At 43.3% G+C, this 22,061-nt stretch overlaps 1 protein-coding gene across 1 annotated transcript in view; it reads left to right on the top strand.

Annotated features, from left to right (window-relative positions):
• The first annotated feature begins 1,416 nt into the window (after positions 1-1,416).
• Positions 1,417-22,061, top strand: part of LOC116053241 (cytochrome P450 26B1) — a 38,025-nt gene continuing 17,380 nt past the window's right edge. The window contains exons 1-2 of the mRNA XM_031304247.2: positions 1,417-2,638; positions 20,952-21,176. Of these exons, the coding sequence (XP_031160107.1) occupies positions 2,435-2,638; positions 20,952-21,176 (429 nt within the window). The 5' untranslated portion in view covers positions 1,417-2,434. The remainder of the gene's footprint in view (positions 2,639-20,951; positions 21,177-22,061) is intronic.

The raw sequence follows: 22,061 nt of genomic DNA, 5'->3' as shown, positions 1-22,061 counted from the left end.
TGATTCAGGAGTAGACAAGAGGAGTGAGGCGTGATGAACGCATTAATGAGGGCGCATCAACAGGGGATTTATACTTCTGAAAAGAAAGAATGGCTAAGCTGTTATATGATAAAACATAAAAATATATAGAGGCTGCAATGTAAAGATGAGCAGAGAAGGAGACATTTGGGCAGAAAGAAAAGAAAAAGAGAGTCTCTCTGCTGACAGGTGAGGTGTCAGAAAAAAAATCTAAAGTAATCAAAACTAAGAAAGAAAGAAAGAAAGCATTTTCACTCCTACAAGCTGATTTTAGCCATTTGGCACAAAATCATTTTGGAACCAAATTATGCCATTTCCGGTGCGAGGTCCGGGGTTCGTTTCCCACGATGCACCGCGAACGAGCACGGGAGAAAAGACGAAGATATAGAACTGGAGACGCAGTGTATGGTCTACAAATACGCGCCGACGTCCGTGCGTAAAGGCACGTCTTGGATCCTTGGCAAGTTTGGAACGATCATTTTACAGCGGTAGCTTACTTCTTTTTCTAAACCAACTATAATGGGATTTGTCATTGATTTTAATTGCGTCTAATGCCTTAACTAACCGGTAAACGTGAGGTCACATCAGTCCTGATGTGTGCGCAGCGCTGTTGTGTCAGCCTGCAGGTGATTAGTTCAACAGTGCGCACGTCCTGCACGGAGACAGAAGTCATAAAAGCAACTGCAAGCCCGGTCTCTCTCTCTCTCTCTCTCCCTCTCCCCCTCTCTCTCTCTCTCTCTCTCTCTCTCTCTCTCTCTCTCTCTCTCTCTCTCTCTCTCTCTCTCTCCTGTCTCTATTTTTCTCGCATTGGCGCTCTGCCAGCTCCAGCACGCTCCAAGCCTCCTCTCCTCTTGCGCCGCTTGCCCTCACTTTACACCACCCCTCCTTCTGAGAGGAGAGAGGAGGAAGAGGAGGGAGGGGAGGGGAAAAGGGAGGAGGAGGAGGAGGAGGAGGAGGAGGAGAGAGGGGGGTCCTCCAGGAGCTAAAAGAGGTGGAGCAGAGGGGAGGGATGGAGGGAGGAAGGGGAGAGCAGGAGGGGAAAGGGAGGGGAGTCTCTCTCCCTCTCTAGCCGACTCTGGAGTGAGGTGGGGTGGGGTTGGAGGGGGGCGACGGCAGCCCTTGGCCGCCTATTCGCCTTCCAGTTGCCTCCGCACTATATAAACACTCATTGGTGCCTCTGGCTTGACGCACACACACTCTTTTACGCACGCACGCACGCATCCACACACACACACACACACACACACACACACACACACACACACACACACACACACACACACACACACACACACACACTGAGGGTGACTTGTAGAGGCAGCCAGCAGAGAGAGAGAGAGAGAGAGAGAGAGAGTGAGTGAGTGAGTGAGTGAGTGAGTGAGTGAGTGAGTGAGTGAGTGAGAGAGAGAGAGAGAGAGAGAGAGAGAGAGAGAGAGAGGAGCGCTCTTAGAAACAGAAAGGTACACAGAGAAGAGAGTGGACGACAGAAGCTTAAGAGAAGCAGAAAGAGGACGGTGGCTCCTAAGCATCTCCTGCGCACCTTTTCATTGCTACACGCTCACGGATCATAAAAGTCTACACTTTACTTTATCTTCCTCGAGTTTGTTCCAGAGAGAGATTACAACTTTTATAAAAGAGGCTTTTTGTTCATTTTTTTTTTTTTTTTGAGTTGAGAGAGACGCGATTCCTGGAAGACTTTTCGTTCATCCCCCCCCCCAAAACCAAGTCTTTCCATCCCTTCGAGAAGTTTTAAAAAGCAAAGCCCTTGTTAGTTCCAGGGCTCGGCTTCACTTTTTCCACGTGTCCCACGGTGTCACAGCTTCTGACATAAACGTGTCACCTTGAGATTTTTTTTTTTTTTTTGCCTGCCTTCAAATTTCAGACTTCATTTTAAGTCACTGACCCACAAACGAGACCAAAGATGAGATTTCAAACATCAGGACAGTCCCCAGTCTTGAGTGATTGTTGTTCTAAATGCTTAAATCACTAAAACAAAGTGAGTTTTAATGGTTTTATTTTTTCACTTTACAAGCTGAGTAGTGATACTGAAGATACGGGGGGAGCCTGGCAGCTCCGCTCACCTGTAGCATCTCCTCAAGCTCCGCAGAAACTTTGACTTGCACTTTTTTTTACGCACAGAAACGCCACTTGTGACTATTTCAAGATAGAGATCCACACTATCTAAAAGAAAGAATTGCACTCCACACAGTTCATTCATTCTGACAACACAACCGACTTGGCTTTGGAGTGCGTAAAGGAGCATTGCGGTTTTTTTTACGCAGAACGAACTTGAAAATCAAGCTTTTGAAATTACCCGGGGGATCCAGATCTACACTTTTTTTTTGTCACGAATACAAAGTGTAAAGAAACTTCCGCTGTCCAGAGCCCCAGACAGACCGCCGGGCTCTCCATCACCATGCTGTTCGACACTTTCGACCTCATCTCGGCTCTGGCCACTCTGGCCGCCTGCCTGGTGTCCATGGTCCTGCTCCTCGCCGTCTCCCAGCAGCTGTGGCAGCTCAGATGGACGGCCACGCGGGATAAAAACTGCAAGCTGCCCATGCCCAAAGGATCCATGGGCTTCCCCTTCATCGGCGAGACCTGCCACTGGCTCCTGCAGGTAAGCGCGCCCTCGGGGCGAGGAGGGGGGCTTGGCGGAGCGCGACACGGTGTCTGGGTCAGCGCTGGCCCCGGTGTCTGCGTGTGGGACTTTATCCGTGTATGATGAAATCAGTCTAACCCATTTGCTTTTTCGATACTTTAAGACTTTCCAGACTTTTATTTAGCATTTTGCACTCTGAGTTCATTCATCACACTTTTACTCGTTTTCACTGGTGCGCTGCTTTAACGGATCTCTCAACTTACTGACGAGTTCATCTGCGACGGGACAGTAAGATCATTTTGAAATCGACTAGTAGACAGCCCTTTAACCACTAATATTGCACTTTTTTTTAACCCTTTCACAGATTTTGCCATATGCGTTACTTGCGCTCCATTTGCTGATGCTCACAAAACAAACAAATGCACCAATACAAGCAACTAGGAAAACGCGGATTTGTGCATTTCTCCCATCAGATTACAACTTTCATCAATTCGGCTCAACATCCAATGAAACATATTGTAATATCATAACATTACGTCTCATCTCAGCCTGGGTAATATGTATCATGCTGTGAAATATGAGTATCTATATACATTTCAGCTGGTTCATCCTCCTCATCCTGCGCGCCTGATGCACAGAGCGACTCTAGTCCGCACGCTGCCGCCGGCAGCCACACACACACACACACACACACACACACACACACACACACACACACACACACACACACACACACACACACACACACACACACACACGACCATCAAAGACTTTCACTTCACTTTTGATTAGTTTATAGCCCTTTAATCTCTCTCCCACTCCACTGTGGCTCCATCAGGCTATCAGATCAGTTTTATTATCTCAGACGGGAGACGTTGGGTCAGCCAACCGCGGCGCGACTTTTCCCTGCGCGGAGGGGTCGAGCCGCAGTCAGGCTGATAGACTATCGATCATATCTGATATGCTGGCAATAAGTGGCGGCGGGTGTGTCTGTGCAGGAGTCAAATATAGAGCACAATATAACGTCTGGCTATTTACTTGAGATTTCAAAATAAAGTTGAATGTTTGATATGCCAAAAATGACAAGGACGTGATTATTCGGGGACTTTTGTGCAGAGAGAGAGAGAGAGAGAGAGAGAGAGAGAGAGAGAGAGAGAGAGAGAGAGAGAGAGAGAGAGAGAGAGAGAGGGAGTAGTTATGTGGGTTAAAGAGTAAAGGGTTAAGGTGAGGGTAAAGTGCACACATCGCACCAACTCTTCTCTTTTCCTCCTCCTTCTCCTCTCTCTCCTCCACGCTGGTGAATCCAGACGCAGCAGCTCCGCTCCCTGCATCCAAAAAAAAAAAAAAAAAAAAGTTCCCAGCACGCTGCGTGTTTCAGAAATCACTCAGTAACCGAGATTCCCCTCTTACAAGTTGAGTGACAGACGGTGTGTGGTTGCAGAAAGAGGGAGAATCCTGTACTGTGTAGTATGTGTTGATGTGAGTTTGTAAGCTCTCAGTGAGAGGATATGGATTATTTGTTGGTGAGACGCTTCACGTTTTTGCTTCCTAACTTGAGGCATTGATCTTCTGCAGAGCATACACAGACAACATATTTGCTCCTAATCAATCAGGAAAAATACCCACAATCCTTTGAATACTGGAATGGGTCTGAATATGTGTTTATACGTTTATGTTTAGAGGGAAAGAAAGAGAAATGTGGACATAAAAGGTGAGTTTATCAGCTGAGAGAAGAAAGCTCACGCTTGTAGTTTGACCCCACCGGGCTGAGCGCGAGCCTCGCTGCTAAGCAGCCGTTGTCAGCGCGAACTGATGGCTCCCAGGAGCACGCCGACCGAAAGGGTTGGTGGGGGGGGGGGGGGGGAGAACACATAAAAAAGGGAGAGAGAGAGTGCGGGGAGGGGGGGAGAAAAACTTAAAAAAGAAAAGCAAAGGGGGAAGAGAGAAAATAAAGCTAAGTGGGGGCTCGGCGAGCGGAGGCACGTTGGCCGTGTGCGGGGCTTGAACTCGCGGTGCTCCTCTCCGTTACATCTGACACCGAGCGAGACGCGTTCCCGGAATGCAAACGAGGACCACGGCCAAGTTTATGGGTGGGTGGTGGTGTGTGTGTGTGTGTGTGTGTGTGTGTGTGTGTGTGTGTGTGTGTGGGGGGGGGGGTTAGGTATGTCAGTCAGAGAGAGGAATGAAAGGCTGAGTGTGTCTATACTTATGAGGACCAAATGTCTCTCTACAAGCAGAGCAAAATCTGGAAGAATATACAAAGTGAGGCGAGCTTTTGGTCGTCCTTTGACCTAATCTTAAAAGTGAAGGTTAAGAAGTCAATGTAGTCAATGAAATGCCTTGTAAATACTGTTAAAACTGTATGTATGAGAGGGACGGACATGCTGGGCTGCAGCCTTATCCTCCTCCTCCTCCTCCTCTGGCGCTGTGGGAAAGTGAGACAGACAGAGATGGAGATCTGACTGGACCCTGTGGCCCAGATGCTGTTTTATGTCTGAGCTACCAGTCTGCTTCTTGATTGCTCGTGGAGATGACATGTCAAACGTGCTCAGAGAGGAGTCGTCTCTTTGCGACAGTCGGGGGGGCAAGAACTGAACAGCATTTGATGAAAACGATTAAGAGTGTCAGAAGAAAAGAACAGAGCTGCATGCAGTGCATTTGATTTATTTCACTTCACAGTTTAGAGGCTATACATCGCAGTGAGGCGTTCCCTAGGCTGTACTAACTTGCAAGCTCAATATGTTGAACTTGTTGGCAAACAGTTGCTCATTTACACATCCAGCAGTGAAAGAATTAACATTTGGAGTCATGTCGTCCAACATTTACTCTCTTTTAGCTCTGTTTGGGTCTCCACCAACTCATGAGGGAAATATCTGTCTCTTTTTGCTGCTAAACGCTCCACTACTGTGTCTGTCTGGGTTTTTACAGCCTCTTTTAGCCCACAATCGCATTGGTTTTGCTTTTTCGCACGTCAATTCACGACATTTAGTCTCTCCTGACGTATATATTACGACGTAGTACAAAGATCGTCAAAGTCGTCGTAGGGAGGCGGTTGAGGTAGATGGGTGATTCATACAAACGCAGGACTTTTGATCAGGAAACTGCTTTCCTTGTCCAGTGTGATACCAAAAGTCAACGTTAACTCATTTACGTTGACTAATTAACTTACGTACATAAGTTAATTTACATCACAAACATACTTATTTTAACTCAAACCACAAGCTTTTACTAAACATAACCGAGTACTTTGGTTACACCACGTGTTTAGGAATGAGAACTTAGCGTTAAATGACATGAAATAGCGTGAAAAGCTTAAAATGCGTAGACAGCACGCACAAAATCACCTCTAAAAGTGACATGCTATTTATATGCCTTCCCATTAGGTCACGTTGGCTTTTTGGTTGAAAACACGCCTTCTGCGGCCAACAAACAACACAATGATAGCAGTGAGAGTGTTTGTGATTGAGTGACATGTTGCAGTATGTACATCGGCACATCAACCTTTTCTGGATATAAATTTATTGGCAACAAACCAACAAAACATACGTTTTTCTTGCATCTTGAATATTTTCCAACTTTAATTATCTTCTTTACTTCCATTCTCTTTTACTCCTGCTCCTCTTTTCTCTTAACATCTCTTCCAGGTTTCCCACAAAAACTCTCCTTCTGTCTTAATGTGTGTATATAATATACATAACAGTATATTTTTAACTCGACCTACCAGAAGCCCATTTTTGTGATGGATCCATTTTGCAGTTAGAAATAGTTTTACGGTCACTCTGCCAGAAACCTGTCTGCTCTCATTAGGAGCTGAAGCTTTCGAAGGGACGGTGCCAGCAGGAGCGTTACTACCGAGCAGACACAGACACACACACACACACACACACACACACACAGAAACACGACTCACCAGTATGCTTTCCATACAGATGCACACACGCGTATAAACATAAAGCAAGGACGCCCGCACACACCCTAACGTGTGTACATTTAAATGTCTAGAAAAAAATACATTAATCCATACAGTTCTTTATCTATGAACATGCTTTCACTACACGTAAAAACATTTTTATAAAGTATACCAAACGGAAAGTGACAGCACTGTTCTTCAGAGAAATACTATAAAACTTGTGTTTTTGTGTCATAACAGCGTGCTAATTAGTTTTTTCAGTTTTGCTTGTTTTTTGACAGGTTGAATTGTTATGTGTAAAAGCTTACAAATACTTTTTTGTTGCTCTAGTCCACAAATTTTGCAGTCTAAAGTATTAAAAAAAAAAAAAAAAAAAAACTCCTGTTTTCCATGTGGCACTATAGGGTCGAAATAAGCATCAAGATCTGTCCGATTTGAAAAATAAAACTCTCCGATCTTGAAACTTCTTCACCAAGACAAAGGTCAGGCTGAACAAAGTGGTTTCTAAACAGCAACATGCAAACCGTATGTCAAATACACAATTCTCTAAATAGCGTATTTTAGGATTTAAATTATTTGTACTGAAGTAAAGCAGTTACCTTCTGCTGCCACTTGGGGTCACCAAAGTGCAAAGTTCCCAGACGTGGTTTTAAATTAATTAATGGTTTAGATGCAAAAACTAAAACTTTTGGATTATGTGTCAATGTTACTAATACAACGGTCTAGGATTTCTGGGTAATGAAGTTCTTCAAACTTAGCACAGCACGAGTTTCCTTGATATCGACACAGACTGATGCTGTTATCAATCGACGAGGGAAACCTATTGCCTATTCTGGCAAAAACACACACACACACACACACACACACACACACACACACACACACATACATACACACACACACACACACACACACACACACACACGAACGCTGGACTGAATCTGGGTCAGACCAGAAGAAATGAACACATTGTGTATGTGCGATTTCAGTTTGTGAATGAGCATTCCACACAATCGATTTTTATGCAGAAGTTACTATCTGTGATTTTTTCATCTCACACACACACACACACACACACACACACACACACACACACACACACACACACACACACACACACACGTTGTCCTTCTGTCTGCCAGCCTGTTTTCTTGTCTCTGTCTTTTTTTGCAGTGATGAAGTGTAAATGACGGTGGGCAGAGTAATAACAGTCTGCAGACCAAACACTCTCTCATCTTTCACAGTGATGACAGCTCTCCTCCCCCTCTCTCTCTCTCTCTCTCTCTCTCTCTCTCTCTCTCTCCTTCTTCACCACCTGTCCTGCTGCCTCCTGCTCTCTCTTATAGCACTTTTACAAACCAAATTCCTTGATATTTCACAGGCAGTAAAGGAATCAACACAAGGTAACGACTTCTTTCTAAGGATGAATTTGTCCTTTAATCTCCATCTGCCCCTTGTGACACACTCATGGTGCCTTCAAGTGCAGTCGTCCTTATGAGAATAGTTAATTTGAACAACAAACGCGCATTTTCAGCACTTTGCTAGTGGAAAGTTTCTGACAGTTTCAACGTTTCTCTGCATTTGAATACTTTATTATTTAAAACTACAAAAGATATTCATCTTTTTGTTTTTTTTAAAAGGTGACGATACAACTTCTATTTTTGTCATCGGTCAAATAAAGTCGTCGGCACTCACAAATAAGTACATAATACTTTTAATTTGTTTGTGAGTGCTGACAACTTTATTTCTCAGCACTTAAACCACTTAAATGCTAACAATTTGGGGTATTTGGCTTTCCATATCCATAATACAATGTCACAAGTTGCATTTGAACGCAGCTGTCATTCCCGTCGTGCTGAAGAAACACACGGCCAAGATGCACTTGGTTTAGGTTTATTTAAATATTCATATAAGTTAAACCTGTCACTGCAAAATATGCGTGCATGCATGTTTTAGCATTCGCCTCCACCATTTTGAATACAAAAACTTGACATTGTCAAACCAAAAAACACTGTTATTGTCCTCAATAAGCTGGGAAAACATAACCAACACCAAAATAAAAAAAAGCCCACGTAGTTATTGTTCTGATTTCTATTGTTAACCAGTTTATATGTCATGATCAAGTGTCAATTTAAGCATCTTGAAAAATCAAATGTTGGATTTAATGTGGACAGCTTTGAGGGAAAGATTTAAATCCTAAAACCCTCTCTAAGACTCTCCATGATCTTAAAAAAAAACACTCTTCACGACCAAACCTCGTTCTAAAGACCATCGTTATATTCTAACGCGTGACAGCTGATCACCTCGTAGCCTTTTCTGGTTTACAGCACATGTGTGGTCTTTTGTTTTTTAGGTGGATTGTTCCTTTAACCAGCTCAGACAGAGCGGGGATTGTAAGGCTTGGTGGCTTCATCTATATAGTAATGTTCCATTACTGCGGTCCAGCACGCTGTGTGCTGCATAGCTGCGGTTACACAGTCTTGAGGCACACACACACACACACACACACACACACACACACACACACACACACACACACACAGTCGATGGAAATACTATGAGTACATGAGCACACAGTCACATAACATGCAGCATGTATAGAGCATGTAGATGGAGCATGCACACTAGACACAGACACAGACACAGACACACACACACACACACACACACACACACACACACACACACACACACACACACACACACACACACACACACACACACAGGAGTGTGTGAGCTCAGACAGCTCATATTGCAATGGCAAATAATTGACTCATTCTCTCTTTTCCTTTTTTCTCTTTGTTTCTTTCTCTCTTTTTCTTTCTTTCTACAAGAGTGGCAGGAAACTGGCAAATGTGTGTTTGTTGCAGCAGAGATACATAGTTCATTGAGCGGGCACAAGGGGATGTGTGAGTGTGTGTGTGTGTGTGATATAACAGTGTTAACATTCAAGGCAGGACCCTTGAACCACTGAGGACTCGATCTTCTCACACCCCTTTTTCTTAAGCTTCTCTCCATCTTTTCTGCCTGCCATTCTTATTTCTTTGCGCCTTTGCTATGTCATTTATTGACGGACAATAGGCACGTTTCTGTTATTCTCGTTTGTAAAAGTCGTGGTAAAGTTTTGTATTTAAGTTTGCCCATTGCATTTCGCGTTATTATTTTATCTGTCCGCCATAGCTATCTCTCCCGTTTTTCTCACGTCTCTTTTTTCCCCGACCTCCTTTCTTTTCTCTACTGTCTCTTCCACACCTTTTACAGCCGCCCCTTCGCATCCCTCCATGTTTACTTTCATCTTCCTCAAAACGATGCGCGCTTTTGTCGCTGCATCTTTATCACAAAATGGATTGAGCGGCAACAAGAGTACCTTAATCAATCAACTTTTATTTGGTAAAAGCATCATCCCCATCTCGGTTTGTATCTTTCTTCCTCCTCTTCCTCTCCATCCATCCATCCATCCATCCATCCATCCATCCTCTTGTTCAGATTAGCAGGAGGTGCTGGCAGCGCTCTGCCTTGCCCCTTCTTTCACCCCGAGAACACACTGCTCCCTCCTCCAAACACTCTTGTCCCGGGCCGAGCATAGAGCACAATGTTAAGCTCTCTTTCTCAATGAGTGCGTGTACGTGTGTATATGTGTGTGCAAAAACTGAGAATAAGGCTGAAATGATTCATTCTTTAAATTATAATATGAAATCCTATGAAAAAAAACAAAACAACGTGTTACAACACTTTACGAGTTCCCTACACTGTTTGTGCGACCAGTCCAAAAATTATTGGTTGTCACTGAAGAAGAAAATCTCAAACACATGCTTTCATTTTTTCAAAAAGTAATTTCAGTAATTTCATAAAACAGCTGGGCACTGTAGGAAACGTTGCTCAAACAGGCGTTATTAGTGCATTTGTTGGGGACTATTTTCAGCGGTGGATAAATACACGTTTGCTGTTTCCAGCAGCACGACAGATCATTGATGTGATTTTAATAGTTTTTGGACAACAATGGAGCTCCATGGCATATTCAAGATATATATATATAATATATACTGTATGACGCTTTGGATACACACTTGATAGTCTGATCAATTAATTGTTGGTATGGGTCTTTTAATGAGATTTGTTCATAATAAGAAAAATATAACTATACATGCATTTGTTGAGTTCCACATTGTGTGTCTAGTGTTCGCTTGTAGTTGAGGTGTGTGTGTGTGTGTGTGTGTGTCAGCATTAGCTGGGGTCCCAGGGTGAGTGCTTAGAGAGTTTTAAACAACCATAATCTCCCTTCCTATAATGTCCCCAGGTCAGGGGCCAACCCTCTCTCTCTCTCCCTCTCTCTCTCTCTCTCTATTCTCCTTGCTTTTTGGCTGAACTAACCGAAGCCCTCCTTCGTTAATCCGTCCTTTTCGAAACGAGCATCTCTCCGCCTCCTCTGCCACGCTCTGCGCTCGCTTTCACTCGCTCGGTTTTTGGCGCTCACCTCTTAAACACTTTCTCTTTTTTTTCTTTTTTTTTTCTCTCCTCCTCCACTTCCTCTCTTTCCTCCACTTCTTTCCTTTCCTCTCATCCTACTTTCTTATTTCTTCTCTTTCGTCTTCTCTCTCTGTCTCTCTGATGCGGTGGCGTGACCGCAAAGGGACGGGGATCATTGTTAAGTCGAGGACCTATCGCACCATTCAAACACACATTATTCAAGTGCACGCACGCACGCATGCACACACACACACACACACACACACACACACACACACACACACACACACACACACACACACACACACAGGTTCCTTGGTATCTCTGGCACCGGCTGAATGATTGACAGCTGAAAGGAAAGAAGGAATTCCCTCACAGCCTTTGACCTCGTTTCCTCGCTCTCTTGTCCTTCTCTGCTGCTTTTTCTCTTTTCATGTTTTAAGCTTTATTTTAGTTGCAGTCCTCAAAATTAACGATTTTGTTTTAAATCAAATTTGTTTCCGCGCCGCCCTTTTCGCTCCAAAAAAAGTCCAGCCGTATGGGCAAGACTGTGGCTCCTCTGAATTTTCTGTCGATGGCTTTTCAATGCTTTCACCTTGTTGCTATGACTCTTGTCAACAAACAGGTTGTCATTTCCCTGTCACTTATGGTAACGTTTGACTCGCCTGTTCCTTTGCGGCCTTCGCACCAGGCTGACGAAGATCGACTGATGCGTCATCTCACGATGTTTCGTCGTTTCGTACCTTCAGCACCTGCAATAAAAGGGAAATAACCACTTAGTACTCGGCATGTTTCCCCTGTAAGTACATTTAAATTTAAATTGAAACACATTTATCTCACTGCAACTTTTTTGCAGAAGAGTTTCTGCAATATTTTTAAATGGGTTACTTTTGACTCACAGATAAACTGCTTAAATCCAGAAAATATCATTATACAACAAGTATCATGCACTTGTGACATACGTAGAACATCTCCATTGTACAATACTTTACATTGATTTGGCAGAAAGCAACTTACATTAAGTATGTGCGGAAAAAAACGATGTTGAAGATATTGTAATTTTAAGTGCACTCCTCGAATATTTACTGTGCGTATGCAATGAAAGACTTTTGACTGACAGACGACAACATATTTGACAATTTATTGGCCGAAAACGTCGGCCTTTCATCCTCATATTGTCCCCTTTTTCATGCAAACTATCAGTAGGACACATCTGAGAAGTGAATGACTCTTTGATTCCTACTTTGTTGCTGTCAGTCATTTCCTGCTTCTGTTTTCTCATCAGCCTCTTTTTCTCCCTCTACGCTCCGTCTAAGCGTCGCCCTAAAATTTCTGTTGTGTAACGGCTCCAAATGTACCCTTTCTCTCCCACTCCACACACTCTCGCTGTCACCCCGGCTAGCCGGTGTGAGTGAGTGTGTGTGTGGGTGGGTGGGTGCTGGTCGAGCCGCGGCGTTGATCTGAGTAAACATAATTAGCTGTGTTTTTTTGTCTTGCCCTAATAAAAGAGTCATTTGTTGGACATTTCCACTGCGCTACAAAGAGGACATTTATAAGCCTGGGCCCTGGTTGCCCCCAGGCCAACCCCAACAGAACAGACGGGGGTATTTTTAGCACGGCCGGCGTGCTAGCTAGCTCTGCTCGGACAGTGTGTGTGTGTGTGTGTGTGTGTGTGTGTGTGTGTGTGTGAGAGGAGTGTTTGTAGAGAGAGACAGAGAGAGAGAGAGAGAGAGAGAGAGAGAGAAAAAGAACAAGAGAGACTGAGATTTTATGAGATTTTCTGTGATCGTGGTGGCATTTGTCAGAAACCTTTGAGTGTACGTGAGTCTGAGAATGTGAAATGAAAGGGGTTGTGTGTGTGTGTGTGTGTGTGTGTGTGTGCGCGCGTTTGGATGGCGTGTGTGGAAAATCCTAACTGAAAACCTCTCTCCCTCCTTTATTGAGGTTCTTGTAAAAAATCTGATAAATCTCTGTTCAAAAAATATAAAAGGGAGTCTGTAGAAGCTGACATCGCTGGTTACCAGAACAGCCGTGTCCAGACTGTAGACAGACAGACAGACAGACAGACACACACACACACACACACACACACAGACACACACACACACAGACACACACACACACACACACACAGCTGAAGCACTATATTTCAGGGATATTCCCTCACTTTGTTATTAAACACTTTTTCTGACCTTATGGGTGTGTGTACAACCTTTAACCCTGAAACCACCTTGATTTTATCCTTCTTCTGGCCTTATAATATAACCTCAACTCTGATCCTAAATCTTAACCTGTGGCTCTGTGCAGTATTCTATCCATAATGACGCCTCGAGGTCCAGTTTTAAGCTGCATTTGCTGATCTTAACCTACTGTACCGGTGCCGGTTTTATTTTATACCTCAAAGTGAAGGGCGAGTCTTTGTTGAGCGAGACGGACAGAAAGTGGTTGACAAAACGGACCATTTTTCGAAGTCTGAGTTTATCTTTGCGCATTTGCTTTGTGTGCTTGCCGGTTGCGACAAAGAAGACGTCATTGTATGCAGTTACGAAAACAAAACTGAATACTAAGTAGTGAGGAAGTAGGAAAACTTTGTTGTGTGTTGAAAGTGAGAGATTTGGTGATGACAGTAAGGGGTATCGTGGAGCCTTGGGACCCCTGATTTAAATATGGCATGGGGTTTTAATTGTACGTCTACCCCTTAGTGGCTCTTTCATCAGAGTAAACTTTCTAAAAAAAAAACATACATGCAAGTTAATAGAGAACGTAGCAGCTGTTGGGTTTTAAAACGTATTATATTTAAGATGTGAAACTACACACACACAACTTGGTTGAGTTGCTCATTGGCAAACTGCGTGAAGTTAATATAACTTTACTCTGATGAAACGGAAAGACACTTACTTTAATAGAGCAGTTATTTTTAGCGGAGAAGAATTTTAATTTCACAACTGTCATGTCATTAACCTAACAATTTTTGAAATGGAATTGAATAGCGTTATGTAAAGTTTCACAAATCGAAGAAAAAAAAATAGACCACGGTGACTTCTTTTGTTGTGTTTTTTTGTCCATCAAACTTTGTTGTCCATTGCATCTGTTTTTGCTATTATCATGCCGTTACAGTAGACAAAATCAGCATTTTGATTGGCTGTTGCAAAAAACATTTTCATTGGGCATCGAATTTGCAGTCATCTTTGCAGTAAATTGCAGCAATGAAAAGACATAAAAATGAAATAGTTTAACGCTGGCTTTAGATTCACAGTAAGTACTGCATCTTAAGTGAATAACACCAGCAGCATTTACAAACAACGAGCATAAAAATTCATGTGACGCTGCAGTTTAATAAAAGGAAAAGCAAAAACTGTGTGAGTGCGCCCTACGCGATCTGATTTCTGGCTTTGTTCAGAGACTATTCACATTAACAACGAGTGACTGCTGGAAACATACACATGCATACATCATGTTTTGTGCCTCCACAGCCAGCTTGAACTTCTCTTAGTTGCTAGGTAATACATCCACATGAAAAAAAAAGAAGCTTTAAAACGTTATGCCCTCCATCATTGAGAGAAACCTCTTTATGGTTTTCAGCTCACATCAGAGTTTGTTGCCTGTGACTCTCGGCGGTAAAATCAGCCGTAATGTTGTGGTAGCAATTATGGTTTCTGTTTTTTTTTTTTGTGAAACTAAACGAGTGTTTACAGTGGAGGCTCCTTCGCTTCACTGAAGTTTGGAGGGAATGTGTGTTTCAGCCTGTACAATCAGTGTGAAGCTGTGACGCCTGCGTCTCAGCAGCGACGTCTACGACTCAGTGTGCATGTGAGTGTGCGTGCTGTGGTCCCGTGTGCGGTTTTGTACGTGTTCTCCTGCAAGAGAAGTGTGGCGTCATTACATCACAACTTTTCCATGCTTGCTCTGTGTGTTTTGCCAGTATGAGAGGAGGGAGAGGCGGAGGGTGTACACTTCTCACCTTTTACGCTAAATGTCATCCAGACCACACCCCTGGCGCACACACCAACACGCACGCACACACAGATTATTTTGGTGTAACTTTTTTGTTTCAACGCACAATTATTTTCTGGGACCAAGACAGCATAAAACTATAAATATCCAGCCAAAATGTGTGTGTGTGTGTGAAACAAAAACAAAGAGAAATGGAAAGAGAAAATATACAGAGAGAGATACATACACATAATGCACATATAATGCAGGCATAACTGCACACACAAACACACACACACACACCCCCACCCACCAAAGAAAGTACACAATCGTCCCAATCTGATGCTGTATCTTGGAGTGTGAAAGGGAGCCTTGTCTGGCTGCCTGAGGAACTCCCTTCGAATTGGAGTGTGTGTTAGTGTATGTGTGTGTGTGTGTGTGTGTGTGTGTGTGTGAGAGCAGGCCTGCCAGGCAGACATACTAAACCACTCTACATCCATGTGGCAGCAAAATGTAGCTTGGAAAACAACCCCACTCTTACACGCACACACACCCTGAGGGCTCCGGAGGCCAACCGACAACCTGGTGTGTGTGCTAATATGTGTGTGTCTGAGTGTGTGTATGTGTTTGTGTGTGTGTGTGTGTGTGTGTGTGTGTGTGTGTGTGTGTGTGTGTGTGTGTGTTTGTGTTTGTGTGTGTGTGTGTCCACAGTAAAAAGAGGAAGTGTACAGGAGCTGTGAAAATAGTTCGGGTCAACAGTTTTTGCCCAGACAGATCGACAGCGACAGTAAAAGAAACCGAAATCGGCAAAAGGTGAAGGATAAAGGAGGGATTGTTTCTTTACAAATCTTAAAAGAAACTCTTAAAAGAAAAAAATCATCATCAACATCAATCAACATGTATTTATTTTCCCGTAAATAAGATGAAAATTGAAATCGTACGTCGGGAAGACATGTATCGTAGAAGCAGCTGAGACTGCTTTCTACAACCACAGGAGCAGGACGTAGACCAGAATACAATGCAAATGTAAGAACAGATGCGTATTGAGTAAAACTTTAAAGAAAAACTCGAAAAAACAAATCACCAAAAGATATATATATGTAGATAAAATAATGTCAACACCTCATGAAAAGGTCTTAACATCTGAAGTAGCTTAAGCGCCATGACAAACTACAGCCACAGAGGTGGGGCGTGTTGGGCTGGATGCTAATTAGCAGCATTTTTCATCTATAAAAGCAGTCTGGCAATCAGAGTTTTCAAAGCAACATGAAACAGCTAACAGAGCTGCAAAGAGGCTGAAGCATCTGTGCTCAATTTGGGCTTTGGTTCACACAGAGAATGGGTTAAGATGTGAGGTGCGTCGCAAGAAGGGGAGAGAGAGATGAGCTGCAACTGCCAGGAACGAAAGGAAACAGTAGGCGAGACTGCAGACACATTTTCACCTTGCTTTCTGCAAAGAAAAAGGCAGTTGTGTGTCGCACGTATCCGTTGGAACACGTGGAGCTGAAAAACGTTTCTGCGAAGAAATTAGTCTTTGCGTGAATAAATATGGGAAAATGTAAACCTAATACAGAAACAAAGTGAAAAGAATTTTGATTCTGCAAAACCCTGGCTTGCATTCAATGATGACATTCTCGATGTTCATTGCCAACAGCTTTAAAATTCTCACTTTCTACAACACCTGCGCATGGCAACTGTGGTATAGTTAAGGTTGGGGAAAGACCATGGTTATGGACAAAGAAACTATGGTTAGGGCTAGGAAAGATCGTGCTTTATGGTCTGTAACAGGGAATGAAATGATGTCCTGCACAACCTCCACACCCTTACTTTTCCACAACGCCATTTGCAGCTTTAGTGCGTAACTTGTTGATATTAATGAAGGTCCGTTACATTCAAGCCGTTGCCAAATGAGTTGCTACAAAGCTAACACACAACTCTCTCTGTATTTCTCAGTATGGCTATGTTCAGAAGATTGTGTCGTCCGGTGACTTTTGCACGCAGAAACTCAAGTGAAGATAATGACCTTTTCTGAAGAGTCCATCATGTTTTTTGTAATCCTCCGTGTCCTCCTTGGCTACTAGCAACTGTGTGGAGTGGGGGGGGGGGGCTGTGTACGATCACGGAAGGCTTGTATCATGTTGTGGCCCCGCAGACAGTGTTGTTGTCATTACTTAGAATTCCTCATGGGGGCGACAGAAACTACGCACTATAGCTTTAAGGGGCACATTACTTCCTGCGGTGGGACTTAATGTTGGCATTATACGTAAACCGTGACTGGAATCTAATAGAATAGGAGTCTGATATGGACGGAATTCATGGTGATATTGGGCTGAACATGGATATTTTAGAAATATACAGAATATAGCCAACACAGTTTCACTCCCAACTCATCACTTACATATACTTAGTCAAGATCCTTTGGGAGTCATATACCAACGTACAGGGTATGGTTAGGCTTAGTCAACAAAACTACTTGGTTAGGTTTCGTAAAACATTGTGGTTTGGGTTAACATAGGTACTTCCGTGATATTAGTCAGTACGTTACGTAACTTCAAATAAGTCAATGTTGACTTTTGGTTTCACACAAGACACGGCCTACTGGATCAAAGTACTGTGTTTGTGTGACGCATTCATCCGCCCTGACCTCCTCTCTCTCTTTATACAACGTCATCTCACAGCATCGGTAGCAGCCAGTAGCAGCTATAATTCCTGTGATCCACAGGGGAAAAAGATAAAAGTGATAAAGATAAGAGAACGGATAACAGATGAACACATGCTGAATGTTCCAGCGTTACATCTACACATTCTGCTCATATTTAGTCGATACTTTCATTCAGAGTGACTTACAGCAGCTGAGCAGGTAGTTAATGTTTGTGTTTCCTTCATTTTTTAACAGTCCTTGGCGACTGAAGCAGTTTTTGTTTCAATTGTATTAAATGTATCAAGGCTTCGCTGTAGGACTCTGAGCCACAAATTACACCGTAAACCAGAATCACCGTGAGGATAAATTTGCAGCTTCATTCAGTGGAACGCTGCAAAAGATGAAGCTATGTTTGCACACACACTACTGCTGTGAGAGGTGTGTCTCAAACAGGAAACAAACTACCTGCTAAAATTAGTCCCTGAAAGAACTCTGCATTCACACGCAAATACTGCACATAGCTGAACACACACATCCAGGACTCATGAGCTCTCTCTCTCTCAAAGACACACAAACATACTAATGGTTTCTAGTAGTGTGAGGGTTACAGTAGCCCCATCATGTCATTGCCCTTCAGAATAAAAGGCGAAAAAAAGAATGAGTGAAGTTTGCTCTTATCTACATAATTAAAAAAAAAAAAAAAACTTGACGAAAATGCAGAAACGAGAGACACGTGGGACCAAACTGTTTTACAGCAACTCATAGTACTGCTTCTTTAACGCGTATGTTTACATATGTCACCCGTGTGTGTGTGTGTGTGTGTGTGTGTGTGCGCCTCAAAGTCGTACATATCTCTTTCCCCATGAGTAAACTGGGGTCAAACCAGTTAGTGTTGTCACGGCAATTTGCAGTTAGGCCTCTGCGTGTTTGTTTGCTTTGCACGTTTCTTCGTGCATTTTATGAATTCAGAGTACGTGTGTATCTGAACATGCACGTATGTTTTTACTGTATGTGTGTGTCTGAATGATGTGTTTGTCTGCGAGTGTTGGTGTGTATGTGTACGTGTGTGTGTGTATGTGTGTGTGTGTGTGTGTAACACAGTAAGCTCCCCTCTGGCTGATATATATTCTTTTCATTGAAACAACCCATTTACAGTTCTGGGGTCGGCTCCCTCTCGCTCTGCTGTGACCCGGACCGTTAAGAGGTCAGCGTCAAAGCTGAACCCAGGTCAGCTTGCTAACTGACTCCAGCTCTGGTCCTCTGGGGGTTTACTGACAGCCGGGCTACTCAAACTGCGGGGCAGGGGCCCGGAATGGGCTGTGCGGCTTCTTCTGGTGGGTCCCAGTGTAAAAAAGGGCCTTTTTTTCTGTATCCTCTGCAGCAAGAAAGTTTGAACTTTTAAAGCATTACAAGCCATTTTTTTTTAGCATCTTCTGCTAAACACTCATTGCTGTGGTGTTTATGTGCTCCGATTCCTCAAGATCAGCTGTCAATTTTGACGTCCTCTTGCTTGGATTTTCTGTAGATTCAGGTTGAGTTTCTGTCTTCTGTCTTCTCCTTTTCAGCCAAAGGAATGACGGCTATCACTGCTCATGCAAGTCACCCATTCGGTTCTAGTTCTTCTGGTTATTCCAACTGAACTGGAAACAGTGTTTATGTTAGCATTAGATGCAAATCAAAAGTGGAGGCAACATTTTAAGAGGTATTAGCTAAAAGGATGAAAAAATTGGTCCAATCCTTGAGGAACCACATTAAGATCTTTCTACATTCCATTCTCCTGGTCCTTCTGGACGATATATTTCATTTAGTGTACTGGAAGCTCGAGCTGAAAATGTTTTGAGAACCCTTGACCCTAAACTATCCATTGGTTTACATTAAAGCTGAACTCAAATCACATCCTAAAGGCATCTTGAATCAGTTTTCATCTAATTAACCTGGCTTCTTAAACATCTGCAGTCCGCTGCCTTCAGTCTATAAGTTTACTTTTGCTCTGGGAGCCGGGATGATAGAAACATCAGTAACTTTTTGCATGTGGGGACTCACCAGAAATGCTCTGTTTGGGCCCCAAACCACAGAGAGAAAAACTACTTTCTCAGAGCTTTTAGAGGTAAAGATCAAAGCTGGAGTGAAGGTTAGATCCTAAAGGCGGTTTTAAATTAATAACAAGCGTAAAACATCACTCGTAAGAACTTTAAAGTTAAACTTTTAAGGTTTTGGTCAGTTTTCTGTCTGGCTTGTAAAATACCATCAGCGTTATCTGGCAACCAGAGGACGAGGAGAATGGTGATGAAGTGATTGTTGCATTTTTTCAAAGCATCCTTAAAAAGTAAATAAAGAGTAAGAAAGTTGTTGATTTGATATTCTATATCTTCAGCTTCTTGACAATGTTTAAGTGTTTTTCATAAAAACATTCTGACATGTCCATTCTTATGCGCAAAGTCACAACTGAGCATAACAAAGTGGAGATCAAGGGAGAATGAAAAAACTAAAAGAAAATCTGAAGTAGGAGATGTGGGGGATCTCCATCAACCGAAGGGATGAGAAAAGCTCTTCTCTAATGTCGGCTAAACAGGGTGGAGTGTTTGGGGATTTCCTCTCACACCTTCTGCTGTTCGTCTCTACTGGTAACGGGAAATTCCACCTTTCAGCAAAATTCACATAATTTCCTTGAAAGTCTCGCTCTGCCCAAGCATCCTTTACAACCGACCCAGACTTCAAAGTTTTAACCCTATATGAATATGCAACATGAATTGCAGTAAACGGCATATTGAAATAATTCAAATGACAAGGCATTAGGTGATGATGCTTATATTAGTCCATATTTGAGTGTTTGATGGGCTAATAATCATTCCACACTCTTACAGTTATTATTATTTGTCTAATGGAAATGGTCTTAGAATAGTTTCTCAAACCCGGACGACAGATGTTCTTTCAATGTCTCTATTAATATTTCAGTGATGAAACAGCGCAAAAATGTGGTTAAGGTCTTCACTTCTGCGTCCTTCTTATTGCAAGAACATCCGTCACTCACACGGTGAATTAGAAGACAGGAAAGATAGCTTGTGACACTCTGTATTTGCCTCTCTGTGTATAATTGGCGGTCTTGGGAACCTAAGACTTTGGTAAACTCATTTTGAGCACCAAAACAATTCGTCCACATGAGTGTAGGTATGTTTTCACAAGAGATTTGAAGAATTTCAAAAAGTGAACATCAACTTTTTTTAGCTTTAGAGCCAAACACTTTAGAGCCTCACTTTACAGAAAGCTGGGTTTGTTCTGAACATTTTGATATGAAACACATGGGTATGTCCATGTCTTTTGTGTTTTCGTTAAAATTCGTAGAACCCTTTGATTGATCTTCAAGTCTCCTCTCTGTCTAGGGTTCGGGCTTCCACGCATCACGGAGGCAGAAGTACGGCAACGTGTTCAAGACCCACCTGCTGGGCCGCCCTCTGATCCGGGTGACGGGCGCGGAGAACGTGCGCAAAGTGCTGATGGGCGAGCACACGCTGGTGACGGTAGACTGGCCTCAGAGCACCGCCACGCTGCTGGGACCCAACTCACTGGCCAACAGCATCGGAGACATCCACCGCAAGAGGAGAAAGGTCAGGAAACACCCAAATACATGAATACACATGCATGCACATGTTGGAGATCGGTAATCCAAATTCAACCGCTTGTCCAAGTCGTGAGAGGTGGAAACAGGTAAAGTATGGGATTTCCAGGTAGGGCGAAGTATGGTGGGGGGTTCTGCCACCTGGGCCTGCTACGGGTTAGGGTTAGGTTGGGGTTAAGGGTTAGGATTAGGGTTAGGTTAGACTAATTCGGATCCCAGTGACTTCCCCACGCGTCCAATGACTAAGCAGTTGAAAGAAGCCAAAGGCAATGCACGGGCCGGTGCATGTCAGTCAGGGTTACCGTAGTGACCCGGGTTCTGCCACCCGGGCTGCTACGGTAACCCTGACTGACATGCGCTAACCATGAAGGCCAACTTGGATCTACCCGGAAACATGCTGGCTAACGGGGCTCTGGTAAAGCCAGGTGGACCACTCATCCGCTTAGTGGAACAAAAACGAAATGTTCATGAAAACCCTACAGCAAGGTTTGGAAGTGTAAGGTGTCCCCCCCCCCCCCCCCCCAGAGATGAACAAATATTTAAAAAAATATCTGTCTTGTTCCACTTTAAAAGACAACAATACAATTCTCAGATTCAGTAGAGAAAAGTCGTACATTTTCAACTTTCAACGTGTGTGTAAATCCAGTAGCATTACTTATACTGCACCTGCAGCATGTGCAGCACTCCAGCATATGCAGCAGAGTTATATAGGTCATATCTAATACATTATGAAACTGTTAAGAACATTTACTAGAGGATCTGCAGGTTTAGACTTGTGGTAAAGAGCTTCTATATTGCATAGCAGATACCAGATATTGCATGTACCGGCATTGCAGCTCTATCTGTAACCATGTTGGAACCTAGACAGGTGTTA

This window comes from Sander lucioperca, chromosome 17, assembly GCF_008315115.2.
Source record: "Sander lucioperca isolate FBNREF2018 chromosome 17, SLUC_FBN_1.2, whole genome shotgun sequence".
Classification (NCBI taxonomy): domain Eukaryota; kingdom Metazoa; phylum Chordata; class Actinopteri; order Perciformes; family Percidae; genus Sander; species Sander lucioperca.
Note: the sequence above shows the minus strand (reverse complement) of the source record. Positions and strands in the feature narration are given on the sequence as shown.